Raw genomic sequence first — 20,702 nt, 5'->3', positions numbered from 1 at the left:
AGCTGTTTGACTTTGCCCATGGAGGCGCAATCCATTGTCTCTCGGATGCCAACGGGCATGAAGAAGTCCCTCCTCTTATCTACCACAAATCTTGCCAACACTCAGATCCATTGGATAGCCACGAGTTTTAGTGTTATGAGAGAGGCAATGCGGGGCAACTCTTCCTGTTTTATTCAGTCCAGTTCCACGGGGAGGTGGCAGCGCCAAAGTTGTTGAGCTTTTCTTAGGGGGCAGGCTTTGGTTGGAGGAACAGGCTTCTGCTGGAGGGGGGAAGAACCTCAGTTTACTGAGTACTTTCATCATCATCATCATCACTTATTATTTATACCCTGCTCATCTGGCTGGGTTTCCCCAGCCACTCTAGGCAGCTCCCAGCAGAATATTAAAAACACGATAAAACATCAAACATTAAAACCTTCCCTAAACAGGGCTGCCTTCAGATGTCTTCTACAAGTCAGATAGTTGTTTATTTCCTTGACATCTGATGGGAGGGCATTCCATAGGGCGGGTGCCACTACCGAGAAGGCCCTCTGCCTGCTTCCCTGTAACCTCACTTTTCTCTGGGAGCGAACTGCCAGAAGGCTCTCGGAGGTGGATCTCAGCGTCTGGGCTGAATGATGGGGGTGGAGAGGCTCCTTCAGGTATACTTCCCAATAATGCTCTACAATAATTTTTGTGGATCTCAGCCCATGCCGGAGAAAATGGCAAGAGGCAAACAGGAAGGAAAGAACCCTGCCCACTCTGACCTCAATTTTTTGCCCCAGCACAGTCTAAAGGGTAATATAGGGCTCCTTCTCCCCTTCCTTCCTTCCTTCCTTCCTTCCTTCCTTCCTCTCCTCCAGTCTCAACTACTCTGCATCTGCAAGGATCATTTAGCCTCTTCCTAGGTAAAGGTAAAGGACCCCTGACCATTAAGTCCGGTTGCGGACAACTCTGGGGTTGCAGCGCTCATCTCGCTTTACTGGCCAAGGGAGCCGGCGTTTTGTCCGCAGACAGTTTTTCCAGGTCATGTGGCCAGCGTGACTAAGCTGCTTCTGGCGAAACCAGAGCAGCGCACGGAAATGCCGTTTACCTTCCCGCCGGAGTGGTAACTATTTATCTACTTGCACTTTGACGTGCTTTCGAACTGCTAGGTGGGCAGGAGCTGGGACCGAGCAACAGGAGCTCACCCCGTCGCGGGGATTCGAACCGCCGACCTTCCAATCGGCAAGCCCTAGGCTCAGTGGTTTAGGCCACAGCACCACCCACATCCCAAGCCTCTTCCTAATGGAGTGCAAATGGCTCCCAGCCATGGGCAAGAACAACCCTATAAAGGAGCTATCACTACCCCCCAGGAGGAAAAGGTCACTCAGATGTTCAGGCCACCTGGCTCAGCCCAGATACTTCATTGACAGCACAGCGCTAGGTGTCAACCTGTCTCCAGAATTCAGAATACTGTATATTCAGAACACACTGGACGAATTGTCCAGCCCAAGCTTGCTTTAAAGATAAAGAGCTGCGATATTATTAATAATATGTAGCAGATAAGGAAGCAAAACAATGTAATTTTAGATATAGCAGTGTGTAATAAGGGGGAAATAAACCAGAAGTGGAAGTTGGGGGAGGCCCCAGGAAGGAGGGAAGAGGGACTGTATTATGAATGTTATGGATATGTGATGTATGTAATAATAGAAAAAGAAAATGAAAATAAAAAAAGAATTTTTTTTAAAGAGTTGTGTAACATCGTGCATTGAAAGCACTTGGTGTGTGTCCCCAAGAATCCTGGGAACTGTTGTTTGTTCAGGGTGCTGGGAACTGCAGCTCTGTCAAGGGGCAAACTACAGTTCGCAGGATTATTTGGGGGAAGCCGAGCACTTTAAATGTGTGGTGTGTATGAAGCCCAAGAAGCCTACGAAGCCCAGGAGGCAGCGTGGCGCAACGGTTAGGGTTTTTTGGACCAGGACCTGGGAGACAAGGGTTTGAATCTCACTGGGCGGTCTTGGGCAAGCACTGTCTCTCAGTCTAACCTACCTCACAGGGTTGTTGTGAGGATAAAATGGGGGGGGGGAGAACTATGTATGCCATAGCTTCTCATAGGGAAGTGGAGATATAAATGCAATAAATAGTAAATAAGGAAGAGGAGTCTGGACTTGAAGTTCCTTGCCAACATTTAGCAGCAGTCAAGCAGACTCACGAGTCACACAAGCCACCTTGCCACAACTTTCCCTGCTATGGCGAGATGTACTGCATTTCTAATGAAATCATGGGGGGGGAGGGAAATAGCTCAGCCAGTAGAGCATGAGATTCTTAATCTCAAGGTTGTGGGTTCGAGCCCCACGTTGGGCAAAAATATATTCCTACATTGCAGGGGGTTGGACTGGATGACCCTCGGGGTCCCTTCCAACAATTCTATGATCTCTACACCAATCAGGTGCTGATATTCCTGATCTCACAAATGTTTACACTTAGATTTGCTTTCCCTTGCAGCTTTGCTGGCTGGGGCTAGTGGCTGTGGAATGCACCAAACATCCAGGGGGCAGATTTTGGGGTGACTTTGATATGAGCTCCGTTGATTTCCCTGAGGTTGACACTCAAGCGAGTGGATACACACAGGAAAGCAGGCTGGAGGTGTGGTTTTTTGGGTGGCAAATAGAAGGGGAAGAAATGGAGGCAGTGAGAGATTTCACTTTCTTGGGTTCCATGATCACTGCAGATGGTGACAGCAGTCACGAAATTAGAAGACGCCTGCTTCTTGGGAGAAAAGCAATAACAAACCTAGACAGCATCTTAAAAAGCAAAGACATCACCTTACCGACAAAGGTCCGTATAGTTAAAGCTATGGTTTTCCCAGTAGTAATGTACGGAAGTGAGAGCTGGACCATCAAGAAGGCTGATCGCCGAAGAATTGATGCTTCTGAATTATGGTGCTGGAGGAGACGCTTGAGAGTCCCATGGACTGCAAGATAGATCAAACCTATCCATTCTCAAAGAAATCAGCCCTGAGTGCTCACTAGAAGGACAGATCCTGAAGTTGAGGCTCCAGTACTTTGGCCACCTCATGAGAAAAGAAGACTCCCTAGAAAAGACCCTGATGTTGGGAAAGATGGAGGGCACAAGGAGAAGGGGACGACAGAGGATGAGATGGTTGGACAGTGTTCTCGAAGCTACTAACATGAGTTTGGCCAAACTGCGAGAGGCAGTGAAGGATAGGCGTGCCTGGTGTGCTCTGGTCCATGGGGTCACGAAGAGTCGGACACGACTGAACGACTGAACAACAACAAGGTATGTGTTGAAGGTGGCAGCTCTCCACCAGAAAATTGGTATGAGGTCCTGATCCGGGTAGGGCATCCATTCTGGATGAGAGCCGTGGTCCTTCCAGGAACCGGTTGAGCTGTGCTGCTTTATTAGGGTGGGTGCTATCATCCCGGAGGGCACCACTTTGGGGGAAGCAGATTTAGATGCAATCCTCACTGATCTCAGTGTGGTTTGTTGTTCCCAAGCACAGTTAAATGTGCAGGCTGCAGGTGTTGGGGGGGGGCGAGGAGGAAGTTAGTGCCTTTGATGAAGGGGGTGGGGAGGGGAGGGGACCACTGACCCCAGCCAGGCGAATCCTCTCTTCAACGCCTAGCACATGCTTTTCACTAAACAAATGTTAGGTAGTTGGCGCAAATCTTCTCAATGTGTATTCGCTTTGTCCCTTTGCAACGGGAGAGAGTTGGACATCTGACAAACCCCCGGCCTGATTTTGGCAGCTCCAATTAAACTGAGCATCTAGCAAATCACAGCTCAGATCATTAACACATGTCTTTGTCTCGCTGTCCAGGAACAAAGAACTCAGATTAGTACCCAATTGAGTTGCCAACTTTTCTTAATTGACCCCTGTAGCTGTGCCTTAATAGCGGTGTGGAAGTGCCAACATTAGCGGGTGATAAGGACTTTCACCAGGAGGGGAAATGGTCGTTTGTTTGTTTTTTGTTTTTTCTGAGGTTGAGGGGTCAACAACTAGAAATCTTGGAGGAAATGGAAATACATTCAACTGATCTAACCCAAACTTTTTTTGTTTTGTTTTGTTTTAAACAACGTAAAATGCACCATTTATAACTGAGCATATAAAATTGGATGATTTGGCAAGCTGACTAAACGACTCTAGAGCGATCCGATTCATGTTTACTCAGAAGTAAGACCCACTTTGTTTTAGTAGAGCTTTCTCCTAGGTAAGCACACAAAGGATTGCAGACCCCAAAGGATTTACAAGGTGAAACTCGAAAAATTAGAATATTGTGGAAGGTTCATTTCTTTCAGTAATTCAACTTAAAAGGTGAAACTAATATATGAGATAGACTCATGACATGCAAAGCGAGATATGTCAAGCCTTTATTTGTTATAATTGTGATGATTATGGCGTACAGCTGATGAGAACCCCAAATTAACAATTTCAACTTTGGGGTTTTCATCAGCTGTGCGCCATAATCATCACAATTATAACAAGCAAAGGCTTGACATATCTCGCTTTGCATGTCATGAGTCTATCTCATATATTAAACTTCAGTAGTTGATGAAAACAATTGCTTACATAAATGGACTTTTCCACGATATTCTAATTTTTCGAGTTTCGCCTGTATGCCTTAGTTTTGTGCAAGGAAAAGTGCAAATATACCCAATAGGAGAACGAAAGGGAGCGAGCCAGCTGCACCATATGGTACCTAAGCACCTTCATTTTCCTCCACACCAGAGAATCATAGAATTGTAGAGTTCAAAGGGCCCCCAACGGTCATCTAGTCCAACCCCCTGCAATGCATCCAACCTCGTCTTTGATTTTGACTCTACGATACGATTTACCTTAGAGTCATTCCCACTGAACACAGTAGGTAAACGCACATCGGACTGCCCTATAACTCACCCTGACATCCCATTACCGAAAGCAACGGCCCCTTTCCCATATCATTTAGGGTCCGGTCTCTTCCACGGCTTCGGAGATTATTTTCTGCTGCCATCTGGTGGTCATTTTCCAGAACTGCTGTGCGGAGAAATATCTCTTTTGCAGCGAGCAAGCCGCAATGAAAGATCACACTTGTGGGGAAAAGAAGAAGGGGGAAAAAGGCTTTATTTGGCTGCCCGATTATGCTGGCAGACCCAGAGAGCCACAGCGTTACAAATTCTGTGGAATCCAAACCGTCATATAAGAAAATGCAATATATAAGAAAGAAAAGAAGGGAAAGGGGGGGGGGAGGAAAAACGATTTAACATTGTACAGCATCGAGCACAGGGCATCGCTGTTGCTACAACAGGCAAAGAAATAATTAGGCGTCCCACCAAGACCTTCAGCAGTTTTCAATTGGTCCATGGGGAGGAAAATGTATGGGAACCGCTGCACAGGTTCCTGAAAATTTACACCCAAATGCAGGGCCGGCCCAAGACATTTTGGCATTTGATGTGGACCCCAAAATGATGTCCCCCTTTCTTCCAGGGAAGAAGGGGTGGGGGAAGATCTACATCAGGGACAAGAGGGGGAGGGGGGGAAATGACATCCACATCTGCTGCCCCTATGGATTTTGCCGCCTAAGGCAGTAGCCTCACCTTGCCTCTTGGTTGGGCCGGCGCCATCCCAATACATCTGTTGTTTTTAAAGCTGCCGCAGGGCTCTTTTTGGCAACAGACTAACGCTGTTGAATCTCCAACAGGAGGCTGTTTTCAAGCCTAATTGCTTCATGGGTAGGGGTGCATTTCAGAGAAATCCGGAGGCAAACTCTTAAAAAGACTCTCTTTTTGCAGGTGACAGCAGTTTCAACCAAGGTACAGCGAGTTGTGACTAAGGCCCCTCCAGACCCCTCTAAGTATCCCTATTTTCCAGGGACACCCCTGATGTAGGAGAAGCTGTCCCAGTTTCTGATTTGATCCCAGAATGTCCCACTTTTCCTTAGGATGCCCCTCTTTTCACTGGAGAAATGTTGGAGGGTTTAGAGTTATCTGACCCCTGAGCCGTCTGAAGGCAATCCTTTATAGGGATGTTTAATGTTTTATTATGTTTTTATTATGTATTACTATGTACTTGATGGCAGAAAGTGAGGAGGAATTAAAGAACCATTTAATGAGGGTGAAAGAGGAGAGTGCAAAATATGGTCTGAAGCTCAACATCGAAAAAACTAAGATCATGGCCACTGGTCCCGTCACCTCCTGGCATATAGAAGGGGAAGAAATAGAGGCAGTGAGAGATTTCACTTTCTTGGGCTCCATGATCACTGCAGATGGGGGCAGCAGTCCCGAAATTAAAAGAGGCCTGCTTCTTGGGAGGAAAGCAATGACAAACCTAGACAGCATCTTAAAAAGCAGAGACATCACCTTGCCGACAAAGGTCTGTATAGTTGAAGCTATGGTTTTCCCAGTAGTGATGTATGGAAGTGAGAGCTGGACCATAAAGAAGGCTGATTGCCGAAGAATTGATGCTTTTGAATTATGGTGCTGGAGGAGACTCTTGAGAGTCCCATGGACTGCAAGAAGATCAAACCTATCCATTCTCAAGGAAATCAGCCCTGAGTGCTCACTAGAAGGACAGATCCTGAAGTTGAGGCTCCAGTACTTTGGCCACCTCATGAGAAGAGAAGACTCCCTAGAAAAGACCCTGATGTTGGGAAAGATGGAAGGCACAAGGAGAAGGGGACAACAGAGGATGAGATGGTTGGACAGTGTTCTCGAAGCGACTAGCATGAGTTTGGCCAAACTGCGGGAGGCAGTGAAGGATAGGCGTGCCTGGTGTGCTCTGGTCCATGGGGTCACAAAGAGTCGGACACGACTGAACGACTGAACAACAACAACAACATTATGTACTAAAGTCGTACTTTGGCAGTTGACCGCCTTGCGACCTGAACGTTTTCGCTCCCGAATGCCGCAAACCCAGAAGTGAGTGTTCATGTTTGCGAACGTTCTTGGGAACCTGAATGTCTGATCTGGGTTCTGCAGCTTCCAATTGGCTGCTGTAGCTTTCTGCAACCAATAGGAAGCTGTGCCTTGGTTTCCAAACATTTTGGAAGTCGAACAGACTTCCAGAATGGATTCCGTTCGACTTCCAAGGTACAACTGTATCATGTTTTATTTATTACGTTTGATTATGTTTTCATATATGTCAGCCCCAGAGTGGCTGAGGCAACCCAGTAAGATGTGTGGGGTATAAATAGTAAAATTATTGTTATGGAGTGGGACGTCCCTATTTTCATTGGAGAAATGTGTGTGAGTGTGGGCGTAGTGTCCCCTATGTGCTACATTTTTAAAGCAGCACCACGCCGCTTCAATCCTGGGAACTGTAGTTTTTCAGGGTGCAGGAACCACAGTTTGTTACAAATGAGGGGATTGCACACCGTGGGAGTGTTATGTATTGAAGTTCTCACCCTAGGCCACCAGGGGTGTTATGTATATAGTTTCACTCTGCCCACCGTGACTGCAGTTCTCACTCAGGTCCACAACATGCAAATGAAGGATTGAGAGTGCCGTTCACGGATTGGGTAGCTAGAGAGAGTTGTTACTGTTGCATGTTACTGAGTAGTATGTAAGCAGGCTGGCTGAGCCCTCCAGTCCAGTTCTGTTCCAGCCTGAGAATAAAGAGAGCTGATTGGAGAATCACTGTGTCGTCTACTATGTCCACTCACTACTTAATAGGGAGGAAACTACAGTTCCCAGAATTCAGGGGTGAAGGTTGCCACGTGCGTCAGTCGTGCTTTAAATGTTTGGGGTGGGTGTGGCCTTGCATGGTGCCTTCCTTCCTGCACGCACCCCACTGCAAGATGTGACTCCTGTCACGTTCCTACCCGGACAGGAGCCCCTCTGCCGTATTGCATGTGCCACGAGGAGGTGGTTGACCTCCCTTATCTCTCACCGCCCACTCCTGAGCGGGCGCCGGATGCAGCTGGGGCGACTCCGCAGTCCTCTCCCTGTCCCCGGGTAAACCATGGGAGAGACAGAGGCGGCCCAGGTCCCTTCCAGCTCTCAAGGTGGCCGATCTCACAGGCCTGGGGCACACGAGAGCGGAGACGTACCAAGGTAAGCATGGAAGTAGTTCTCTAGCAGGGTGGCCCCTGAGAGGCAGCAGGAGCAGAGAGGGGTTTGTTTGCTTGCTTGCTTGGCTTGTCAAACAGGCACTTGCTATGGAACAGGGCAGGCCTCCGACCGGAAGCACAGTTTGCACTGTGTGTCACAGGCAGGCCGTGCTGGAGGACAAGAAATTGCACAGGGAATTCCAAATACGCAGGGCGTGCCAGAGGCCGGATGGAAGGCCTCTAGGGTGGTAGCTCAGTGGCAGAGCATCTGCTTGGCATGCAGAAGGTGGCAGGTGCCTGGCATCTCCAGATAAGGCTGAGAATGTTCCCTGCCTGAGGTGACCAGCCTCAAATATTTCATTTCATTTCATTTCATTTCATTTCATTTCATTTCATTTCATTTCATTTCATTTCATTTCATTTCATTATTGCATTGCATTGCATTGCATTGCATTGCATTGCATTGCATTGCATTGCATTGCATTGCATTGCATTGCATTGCACTGCACTGCACTGCACTGCACTGCACTGCACTTATAGCCCACCTTTCCCCCCAAGGAGCACAAGGTAGTACACATGGTTCTCCCCCTCCTCATTTAAGGACAGACGGAAGAATCAACTCCTTCTCCCAGCACAGTTAAAATAAGGACCTCACTCCCCCTGGAGGCAGGATGGCCACCAACCTTTATGGGTTCAACATTTATGAAGGAGGAGGCTGTTGACGACTACAGTCGTACCTTGGTTTTTCGACTTCCGAAAATGTTCGAAAACCAAGGCACAGCTTCTGATTGGCTGCAGGAGCTTTCTGCAGTCAATCAGAAGCCGCGTCGGATGTTTGGGTTCCAAAGAACGTTCACAAACCGGAACAACCACTTCTGGGTTTGCGCCATTCGGGAGACAAAACTTTCGAGTCGCAAGGCGTTCAACAACCAAGGTACAACTCTACTAGCCAAGATGACTGTGCTCTGCCTCCACAGTCGAAGGCAGCGATGCTTCTGGCTGGCCACTGTGAGAACAGGATGCTGGATCAGATAAGCAATTGGCCGGATCCAGCAGCATCTTCTTATGTTCTTAAAAATGTGGTCGAAAGGTCTAGCGCGTCAACACAGCCTATGGCTGGTGGGTATCCAAAGCTGTTCAGAGCTCCAGGAGAATTGTACTTCTCCCTGTGAAAGTCATCAGTGTGGTGTAGTGGTTAAGAGCGGCAGACTCGTAATCTGGTGGACCGGGTTCGCGTCTCCGCTCTTCCACATGCAGCTGCTGGGTGACCTTGGGCTAGTCACACTTCTTTGAAGTCTCTCAGCCCCACTCACCTCACAGAGTGTTTGTTGTGGGGGAGGAAGGGAAAGGAGAATGTTAGTAGTGATAAAACGGGATATCAAATCCAAACTCTTCTTCATCATCATTGTTGTTGTTCAGTCGTTCAGTCGTGTCCGACTCTTCATGACCCCATGGACCAGAGCACGCCAGGCACGCCTATCCTTCACTGCCTCCCGCAGTTTGGCCAAACTCATGTTAGTAGCTTCGAGAACACTGTCCAACCATCTCATCCTCTGTCATCCCCTTCTCCTTGTGCCCTCCATCTTTCCCAACATCAGGGTCTTTTCTAGGGAGTCTTCTCTTCTCATGAGGTGGCCAAAGTACTGGAGCCTCAACTTCAGGATCTGTCCTTCTAGTGAGCACTCAGGGCTCACTCAGGGCTCATTTGATAGCTCAGTCAGGAGAGAGCCTGAGATGAGAACCCTAACCTCAGGGTCATGCGTTTGAGCCCCACATTAGAAAAAAGATTCCTGCACGGTAGAGGGTTGGACTAGATGACATTTGGGATCCCTTCCAAATTTATGATTCTATGATTTGTGACCCACCCTGGGACCTCATGGTGCAAGGAAAGTAAGGAATCATAACGATGATGGCGATTATGATAATAGAAGACTGGGTGGACTCAGTATAAGGCAGCTTTCTGGGTTGTTTCGATGCTCCTTTTTCTCTTTGTTGCTAGGTCTTTTGGAACAGATGCATCCAGACTGGAGGAAACTTGACGGACGACAGGCTTTTCATCACGAGGCTGTGTGAGCCCTGCTCCAGGGCTCGTGACGCTTGCCAGAACCCCTCCAATTCCACCGACTGAGGCGAGCAGGCGCAGCAGGACTATGCATCTGGCCCCGAAGCGCGGGGAACGGCCACAGTAGAGAATGAGCCTCTTAATCTCGGAGCCGTGGGTTCAAGCCCCACGCCGGGCAAAAGATCCCTGCACTGAAGGGGGTTGGACTGGATGACCCTCAGGGGTCCCTCCCGACTCTACGATTCTGTGGAAACTCTCGCACCAGGGAGCGAGCTAGCCGGCCAGTCCTAGTGGCCTTGTCATTCCTTGCCTCCTCCGTCAGCCAAGGAGGAAATATCTGGAAGTGGGAAGTCTTCCTGAAGGCTCGGGCTTGCTGCTCGGAAGCCGTTGACCAGAGGTCACCAGCAGCTGCACAACAGGAAGCTGTGCAGTGCTGGCTCGGAGGTGCCGGCAGCTTCGCAGAAAGCCCTTCGGAGCCCCCTTGGCCTGCCCTCGTGGTGTGTGGCATCGTTCAAGACACCGTCCATGGAAGCCAGGCGGGAGCTGGGAGGCAGCCGCTGTTCCCTGGCAGGAAGATGCTGTGACAAGGCGGTTGCCAGCTGGGCATGGAGCTGAACCGTGAGTGCTGGGCTCGCCCCAAGGGGTCTCAGAAGACACAGGCAGGACCCCTGGGGAGACCGGCCTTTGGGTCAGCCACACACTCTTCTCTGCTGGAAGCCCTCCTTCTCCCCAATCCTAGATGGCTGGAGGGAAAGGCACTCTGTGCATGGGCTGGAGCGAGGGGTCTGACTCTGGCAGGCCGGGCTGAGTCTCAGCAGGGCTGTGGATGGTGTTGCCTGCAGTCTAGAACATCCTGAGAAGGAGCAGGGGTTGATCTAGATGGCCCTCAGGGTCCCTTCCAACTCTACCATCCTATCCAGGACTTCCTCTCTCCACTATGGATTCCCCCAAGGTCAAGTCTTGCTGTTACACACAGCAGCGCCTCTCTAAAAAGCTAGAGTGGTGCTTCCCCCCCCCCCCAGAAATGCTGCTTAATTGTATGCAGATGCATGCTCATTTGACTAGTTCCTTAATTGACAAATAGTCGTGTGGGCCATTGAATAACAGTACAATCCTCTGCGTGCCAAAATCAGTCCTGCTGAATTTGGTGGGGCTTACTCGTGAATGGCTACAAGATTGCAGCACAAGATTTAGTTCATTAGCAGAGGAAAGAACTTGGATCCTGTTTCGTTTTCATGAAGCCCAGTTCAGGCCAGCAGTGAAAATTCTGGAGAAGTAGTAACGAAACTGAAATTGTTATTTCCAGCATCGGGTTGGGTGGAGAGTGCTGTGCCTAAAACCTTCACCCTCTCCTTTTCCCCTCCACCTCAGATTATGAGCTCTGGTTAAGGTTTCTCTGTGTTGAGGGCCAGGTTCTCTGCACATGCTCAGAGGCACTTTTGCAGCCTCATAAGTTCAGCAGCTAAGCCTTGCACAACACACCATTCCAGAAACGAGGCCAGGTTATCTCAGCAGATATTAATATAATACTGGAAAGTGTTTGAACAGGAAGGAGAAGGCGTTCAACCCATCGTAATTGAAATGCACATTAAACCGATAATGTTTGAAATCCAGTTTCACAATCATCCTGGTCCTCTATTCATACGCAGAACATTTTATTTCTGGGTCAAAGGAGGAGTTGTGTGTACAGACAATCTCTGTGTGTAGGAAGGAGAGGTACCGTACTTGTTACCGTATGTCCTTGTCATTTGCCTGATAGCTCAGCTTCAGAGGGGCAAATTTAACCGAGAAATGGACTGGGAGGGGAATTGCGGAGTCTGTGTACAGCTCCTTTGTCCACAAACTCACCCTAATTCAGCCTCCCATTACCTGGGGCTGAGGGTTTCCTTGTCCCACCTAATTTTATCATCATTATTCATCACACTTATATCTCACCTTTTCCTCTATGGCTCTCAATATAGCGTCTGTGGTTTCCTGTCCACCTCATTCAGTCCCCACAACAACCCTGTGAAGTAATTTCAAAATAGACTGGAAAGAGAAGTTGCTGAATTGCAACTCATTACCAAACTTAAAACCATGGAGAGACCTGGTCTGAACAGAGACATTGGATTCTTATCTCAACAATATACATGACAAAGCTATCTTTAGCCATCTCACCCCTTGCTTTTTCCTGTAAGACCAATTGCAGTCGTTAACAGTCGTCAACAGGTTTTCCACCCTTATCAGCCAATCACCCATTCCCACCACCCTTCTGGGTAATACCCCTCCCCACCCTCTCACTATATATAAGGGTCTGGTGACTTCCGTTTCAGTGTATCTGAAGAAGTGTGCATGCACACGAAAGCTCATACCAAGAACAAACTTAGTTGGTCTCTAAGGTGCTACTGGAAGGAATTTTTTATTTTGTTTTGACTATGGCAGACCAACACGGCTACCTACCTGTACCTGTGAAGTAGGTTGACCTGAGAAGAAAGCCCAATGTTAAATGGGGGGGGAGAACCTCTTTGAGGAGGGAGGGAGGGATTGGATTTGGATTTGATATCCCGCTTTTCACTACCTGAAGGAGTCTCAAAGCGGCTAACATTCTCCGTTCCCTTCCTCCCCCACAACAAACACTCTGTGAGGTGAGTGGGGCTGAGAGACTTCAAAGAAGTGTGACTAGCCCAAGGTCACCCAGCAGCTGCATGTGGAGGAGCGGAGACGCAAACCCGGTTCCCCAGATTACAAGACTACTGCTCTTAACCACTACACCACACTGGCTCTCAGTGTGGGAGGGAGGGAAGGAGGGAGGGAGGGAGGGAGGGAGGAAGGAAGGAAGGAAGGAAGGAAGGAAGGAAGGTCTAGGGAGCCTACCTGCCAAGCTGATTCAGAGGGTACCAAACATTTGGCCATCTATCCTTTTGTCTCTCCTCCCTCAAACCTCCCTTAGGACTCCTCCTTCTTCTCACCATATTCTTGCTCCGTATGGACCTGTCCGAGATGAGTCCCACCAGGCTGGTTTGTGACAGGCGGCTAATCCAGAAGTACATCGCCGAAGCCATGGACTTGGAGGAGAAAGTGGTAAGCAATGCCGTTTCACTTCACCCGGGCAGATCGGGGCCCTAGGAGTCTTCGCCTTTTTTGTTGGCTTCCATAGCCTTTCCTTAAGGTTGCACCACTCACTGAGTGGGTGGCATGTGATGAGTGGCCCAGAATAATACTCAGAGCTGTCCAAGACATTTTGGCACCTGAGTCGGACCTCAAAATGGGGCCTTCCTTCCCCCTGCTAGAAAAGAAGGGGTGAGGGCAGATCTACATCAGGAACGAGGGAGAAAGATTGATACTGTGACCTGCTGCCTGGTGAATCCTGCCGCCTGAGGCAGTTGCCTCACCTTGCCTCACGGGTGGGCCGGCCCTGATAATACTACCCAGCTGCAAGGAAGGACACCGTTTATTTATTTAGATCAACCTTCCTCAGTCTAGTGCAGGGTTTCCCAAACTTGGGTCTCCAGCTGTTTTTGGACTTCAACTCCTATTATCCCTAGCTAGCAGAACCAGTGGTCAGGGATGATGGGAATTGTAGCCCAAAAACAGCCAAGTTTGGGAAATCCGGGTTTAGTGCTTCCGAAATGTTTGGGACCACAACTCCCATCAGCTCCAGCCAGCTCAGCAGAATTTTTAACCACACAGCACAGGGTTGGGGCAGCCACTATTTCCTGCAGCTCTGTGGATAAAATGCAGGGTGAGAACCGTGTGTCTACATTAGTGGTCGAAATTGTGGAAACCTTTTGGAGAAAGTGTATTTTTGAGGTTTGATGGCTCATAGTCATAACACCACTTTTCTTTGAAGTAATACCACAAAATTATGTATCAATGGAAAGATAATTTAATCAAGAATGCAATGCAACAAAGTATGTTCAATTCTCTGTGTTCTATCAAAAGCTATAGCCAAATAACCAGAAAGAGGAGTGTTTAGAGGGCCAATCAGGTGTCATCTTGTTTTGGCAATGATGGCTCATAAAAACCACTTTTTATTTTTTAGTAATACCATAAAATTATATATCAATAGAAAGATGAGCTACAGCCCCAAATCATGTTCTTTCGGGTACCCAGGAAGTTCGGCCGTATTTGCTTTGCACCTCATTTGCGGGGTGCGACTTGTTGGGCGCCAGGCGGTTGCATTTGCTCTGTGCGTTTGGCCATTCCTGCCAGCTGGCCTGGTTGCTTCTCCTCTCAGGGGTTTTTCTGTCCTTTCCGCAGAGCCAGTGCGGGGAACTCCCCTCCCTGCAGCAGCCTGTGCAGCTGCCCATGGTTGGGTTCAGCCTCCGAGAGTGGATGGCAAAGACAGTGAGTATGTAAAAAATCAACAAACCCACCCGCTACGGGTCAAGGGCTGGATCCTGGGCTTGTTGACCTGGGATGGCTTTTATCCAAATGCTACAAGAAGATGCCATGGCAGGCTGGAGGACTCACGCTCAGCTTCCCAGCCAGCCATGGCATCTTCTGGGACCAGGGGCCGATCTGCTATGAAACTAATGAAGCTTCAGCTTTGAGGCCCCTAATTCCAGACGGGACCCCAGAACATGGCGGCCAGGGGAGGGCAGCTGCCTCCCCCCAAATCAAGCAAATAAATAAATAAATAAAATACTTTGAATTTATTGATTTTTCAAACAAAATTTAACAAACAAATAAAACAATACAAACATACAAATACAAAAACATATACTGTACATATGTTAGTTTAATAGAGTGTATAAGAAGTTAAGTTAGTGATATATTTGATTTTTTTATATTTGGGTAAGAATAAGGTATTATATATAAGTTGTTAGTTAAGGCTTAAGATAATTTGTAAAGAGGATTTAAAGTAGTTACAAAGTTACTAAATTATATTTGAAATGAACGCAGAAGAGAGGGCGTGAGGAAGTCCCCCCAATTAAGATTCAAAATAAGATTAGGATAATTAATTAGTTGTGTTATGTAATTTTTTGACGTAAATAAATAAAATACTTAACTAAAACTAGAAATAACCAGAATATTTGGAATTGAAATGCTCACTGAGGTCACCTGGATGATGCTGTGGTGCATTCTAGCGACACAACTTAACGATAGGCGTGGCTTCTGCGAACTGACCAATCGCGTCGCAGGTAGCTTGGTTCTGGAACAGGACAGGGGGCTGTCCGGCCCACCCACCCCCCAACATAAATCCTGGCTATGCCCATGCCCCAGAAATGACTTCAGTCCACATTGCTTTTTTTTTTTTTTAATGGGTCTAGTAGACTCAATTGCACCATTCTGCATATAACGTTTCCTTAACTTTCACCCCCCTCACAACTCGAAAACCGTAAGGCATAGGAAATATTTATTCACTGTGTTAAACTTTAACATGTGAGACAACCCAGTACAGCAACCTTAATCAAAATCTGGGGTGTAGTAGTTATTATTACAGTATTATCATTTTTAAAAGTGATCTGTTGTGGAACAACCCCATTGACGAAGGTAACAGGGCTTATCCAGACCTCGTTGCTAGTTGCTCAAGCTTCAGGACCCCCAAAATGTGGATCCGCCACTGTCTAGGATACTCCATTCCGCACAGACCCTGCAACAGCCCCGGGTATTGTGCAGCCACGGATGCTTGTTCTGCCTCCTCTCTAAGGGGCGTCTTCCCATTTCCATTTAATCTAATCTGACTCCTGCAAGGCAACACCACCTTCTTGTGGCGCTGCTTTGATCACACCAGAAGAAGCACACAGTAAAGGAGTTCGCTCTCACTCATCCTTGTCCCGCCACCAATCCCCGGGCTCTGAGCCTTCTTCTTCCCTTGGGAGTTCCTCAGCTGGTTCCTTCTGCCATTCCTCGGCATCCAGCCAATCTATGACATACTAAGACCTGGGAGAGCAGAGTTCGAATCTCCCATCCTTACCTATCTCACAAGTTTGCTGCAAGGATAATACATTATTTATTTATTTATTTATTTATTTATACCCCACCCATTTTCCCGCCAACCTAGCAGTTCGAAAGCACGTCAAAGTGCAAGTAGATAAATAGGTACCACTCCGGCGGGAAGGTAAACAGAGTTTCCGTGCGCTGCTCTGGTTCACCAGAAGCAGCTTAGTCATGCTGGCTACATGACCCGGAAGCTGTATGCCGGCTCATTTAGCCTATAGAGCGGGATGAGCACCGCAACCCCAGAGTCGTCCACGACTGGACCTAATGGCCAGGGGTCCCTTTACCTTTACCTTAACCCCACCCATCTGGCTGCGTTTCCCCAGCCACTCTGGCGGCTCCCAGAAGAATATTAAAAACACGATAAAACATCAAACGTTAAAAAACTTCCCTAAACAGGGCTGCCTTCAGATGTCTTATAAAAGTCAGAGAGCTGTTTATTTCCTTGACATCTGGTGGGAGGGCGTTCCACAGGGCGGGCGCCACCACTGAGAAGGCCCTCTGCCTGGTTCCCTGCAACCTCACTTCTCATAGGGAGGGAACCGCCAAAAGCCCCTCGGCGCTGGACCTCAGTGTCCGGGCTGAACGATGGGGGTGGTGATGCTCCTTCAGGTATACTGGGCCATGGGCAGGGAGAAATCTGGACACCACCTTCAGATTTTTGGAGCAAAGCTGGGATATGACGACAACAACCAACAGATAAATACTGTATATTCTGGCGTATAAGACTACTTTTTAATCCAGGAAAATCTTCTCAAAAGTCGGGGGTCGTCTTATATGCCAGGTGGAGAATCTGCGGTTGAGTATATCCCAAACTCTATATTTTAACTGGAAAAGTTGGGGGTCGTCTTATACGCCCAGTCATCTTATACGCCGGAAAATACGGCAAATAAATAAGAAATGTCAGAATCACCCAATGATTGCCCCTCTCTCTTACTCTTTCAGAACCAAGACAAAGGGCAAGAAACCCTCCGTGATCTGGCCAACTTAGTGGATGGCACAGCAGCCGCCCAAAACCAGCTGAGCCGGGGCTGCGCCTTGCCACTGCTCCAGCAGCTTTATGAGAAGGCCAGCTCCTTCCTCCTGCAGCTCCGAAACTTTGGGTGGCAGGTGAGAGGCCGAAGGGGGCTTCCCCAGGACGATGATGATGATGATGACGGTTTATGACACTTGTATGCTGCCCTTCATCCGTAGATCTCACGGCGGTTCACAATATAACATACAAAATAAAAGCACAAAATAAAAACAAGAACACAACAAACACAAGCCAATAAACCTCTCTCCTTCCCCACCCCGCAACACATTTAAAACTCAGCCAAGGCCTAGTTGAAGCGGAATGTTTTCCCCTGTCAAAACAAATAAAAAAATAAAAATTCCTTCCAGTAGCACCTTAGAGACCAACTAAGTTTGTTCTTGGTATGAGCTTTCGTGTGCATGCACACTTCTGAAGAAGTGGTTCAAGTCCTGCTCTCCGATTCAGGTTTGCTCCATCTTCCATGGAACAACCCTCCAAATATTTGAAGATGGTTACCTGCTAGTCTGCTCTTCTTTGGGCTATCCATATAAAATAATAATGATGATGATGATGATGTTATTGTTGTCTATCCTGCCATTCTGGGCGGCTTACAGCATATATAAAAACATAGTAAAACATCAAACATTAAAAACTTCCCAGTACAAGTTACAGGTGGGTAGCCGTGTTGGTCTGCCATAGTCAAAACAAAATCGAAAATTCTTTCTAGTAGCACCTTAGAGACCAACTGAGTTTGTTCCTGGTATGAGCTTTCGTGTGCATGCACACTTCTTCAGATACACTGAAACAGAAGTCACCAGATCCTTAAATATAGTGAGGGAGTGGGGAGGGGTATTGCTCAGAAGGGTGGTGGGAATGGGTGATCAGCTGATAGGTGTGGAAAACCTGTTGACGACTCTTAACGGCTGTAATTAGTCTTGCAGGGAAAGGCAAGTGGTGAGATGGCTAAAGATAGCTTTGTTATGTATAATGAGATAAGAATCCAATGTCTTTGTTCAGACCAGGTTTCTCCGTGGTTTTAAGTTTGGTGATTAGTTGTAATTCAGCCACTTCTCTTTCCAGTCTATTTCTGAAATTTCTTTGTATTAAGACAGCTACTTTGAGATCTTTTATAGAATGTCCTGGGAGATTGAAGTGTTCTCCTACTGGTTTCTCTGTCTTGTGATTCCTGATATCAGATTTATGTCCATTTATCCTTTGGCGTAGGGTTTGGCCTGTTTGTCCAATATAGAGAGCTGAAGGGCACTGTTGGCATTTGATTGCATACACAATGTTGGAAGATGAGCAATTAAATAGTCCTGAGATGGTATGTTTGATGTTGTTGGGGCCAGTAATGGTGTTGTCCGGGTTTATGTGGCAGCAAAGTTGGCATCTGGGTTTATTAGTACAAGGCTGCCTTCAGATGTCTTCTAAAAGTTATGTAGTTCTTTATCACCTTGACATCTGAAGATAGGGCATCCCCCAAGGAGAGTGGCACCACCGAGAAGGCCCTCTGCCTGGTTCCCTGATACTTCACTTCTTGCAGTGAGGGAACCAGCAGAAGACCTTCAGAGAAGGTGTCTGGGCTGAACGACGGGGGTGGAGACGTTCCTCACATATACAGGGCCGAGTCTGCTTAGGGCTTTAAAGGTCAACACCAACACTTTGAATCGTGCTCGGAAATGTACTTGGAGCCAGTGGAGATCCTTCAGGACCAGTGTTACAAGATCCCAGCTTTCATTCCCAGTCATCAGTCTAGCTGCCACATTCTGGCTTAGTTGTAGTTTCAGAATCACTTTCAAAGGTAGCCCCACGTAGAGCGCATTGCAGTAGTCCATGCAGGATATATCCAGAGCATGGACCACTCTGGCAAGACAGTATGCAACTGTTCCTCATAAGGCTTGATTTCCAAGACCTTTTATCATCTTGCATTAAAGATTTATTTATTTCATAAAATTTATGCTTGGTTTTTTTTTTAAATCAAAGCAGTTTACCAAAAATTAATATATTTTTTTACTGTGGCCCTTAGCCCTGACAGGCACCCACCCACTTGTCTTTCTTTTCTCATTATAGGAACAGAATCCCACCACACGGCCAGAGAGCGGCTCCCCGTTAATTTCTGAAAGAAACCTTAGGACAATATTTGGGACCTACAAACAGCTTGTGAGGGGGAAGCTGCACTTCCTCTTCCATGACTTGTGGAAAGACTCCTGCAGTGTGGGAGATCGACAGAGGGCTGCCAACCCTGCGGCCCTGCAACCTCCCAGTCTGACCACCTTGAGGGGCCACTGAAAGACCCCCCCATGGGCTGCTGGCCTGATCCTTCCAAGGGAGAGAAGCACAGGACGAGTAGTAGGCCCTCTGGTGGCCAGGTGTGGAAGAGCAAGCCTGGCCAAGCCCTCAAAGCACGGGAGTCAGAAAAAAACACACACCTAAGGAAGAAGACCCTCATAATGAAGGATTGCTCTAGCTGCCTGCAGAAAAGTGTTTCCGGAGCTGAGCGAGCCCAGCTAGGTTACTGGAAAGGCCCTGCTGCCAGCCGTGATGGCGACATCCTACTGTTGGAGGCAGCACACCTGTCTTTCAGCTGCAGGGCATCACCAGGGGAAGAGATTGTGCATTGCAGGGGGTTGGACTAGATGACCCTCGGGGGTCCCTTCCAGCTCTACAATTCTAGGATTCTAGGTCCTGCTTGCAAGCTTCCCAGAGGCACCGGACTGGGAAGTGTCCTGATTTCCCAGGGGCAGTCCTGAAAAGACAGAAGCTGCCCCGGTTTCTGATTTGATCCTGGAATGTCCCACTTTCTCTTTGGACACCCCCATTTTCATCAGAGAAACGTTGGCGATGGAATAGGATTCCCTATTTTCACTGGAAAATGTCGGAGAGAGGATTTCCCTCTTTTCACTGGAGAAACGTTGGAGGGGGTAGAATAGGAAGTCCCTGTTTTCATTTGATAAACGTGGGGAGGATATGCTGTAATGAATGGATACTGGACCTGCAGTTTCAGGCAGCAGCCAAGCTCCTCACATGATCTTATACCCTTGGAGCCATTTATCGCCTTGCTTGAGATTTTAGGAGCTCCCCCCCCCCCATGTACTCTGTGCAAAGCCATTGGGGCAAATGGGCATTGCTCAACATCTTGAGAAAAAGGATATGAGCTCTTTCCTCTCTAAGAGACCATGATGGATGCTTGGACTCCTCTTTACCATCAGGGCTTCCAGTTGCAGGGAGAGTACTGAATCGAAAGCACTTGGAATTCCCCTTCAGACCTTCCCCCATCTGGGGTGAAGTGTGCCAGGGACATTGGAGGCAGGTCTCACCCCAATCCTCCACATTATTCCCATATGGCTTTCATCACCGGAGAAATTGAACCAAGATAGGTGCCCCCATCTCCTGCAATTCCACACACAGAAGCTGACAGAGGTCTCTGATCCTGGAGATTGGATCCTGTCCTGGTTAACGGCCTAGTTTAATGGGTGCGAGGCCAGCTGAAAGCCCCGATAACATGTCACTGCTGTCGCTTCCTGTGACCTCACTCTGCCCAATGGTAGGGCCAGCCCCAGTTTGGAGTAACACCTGAATACAACCAGAGTATTTGATTAAAGTGGGGGCAGCCTCTGGCACATTTAAAAGCTGTCACCCAACTTCTGTTCTCCTCCTGGCACCAACAGCCAGTGGGCACGGTGTGGGCAGCTGTGGA

General features: G+C 48.0%; 1 protein-coding gene across 1 annotated transcript; it reads left to right on the top strand.

Annotated features, from left to right (window-relative positions):
* The first annotated feature begins 10,302 nt into the window (after positions 1–10,302).
* THPO (thrombopoietin) lies at positions 10,303–19,427 on the top strand. Its single transcript, XM_033148144.1, has 5 exons — positions 10,303–10,686; positions 12,998–13,128; positions 14,308–14,394; positions 16,936–17,100; positions 19,076–19,427. The coding sequence occupies exons 1-5, from the start codon at positions 10,674–10,676 to the stop codon at positions 19,292–19,294; spliced, it is 615 nt and encodes a 204-aa protein (XP_033004035.1). The 5' UTR covers positions 10,303–10,673; the 3' UTR covers positions 19,295–19,427.
* The last annotated feature ends 1,275 nt before the right edge of the window (positions 19,428–20,702 follow it).

Source organism: Lacerta agilis, chromosome 5, assembly GCF_009819535.1.
Source record: "Lacerta agilis isolate rLacAgi1 chromosome 5, rLacAgi1.pri, whole genome shotgun sequence".
Lineage (NCBI taxonomy): Eukaryota > Metazoa > Chordata > Lepidosauria > Squamata > Lacertidae > Lacerta > Lacerta agilis.
This window is presented reverse-complemented; position numbering and strand designations above follow the sequence as displayed.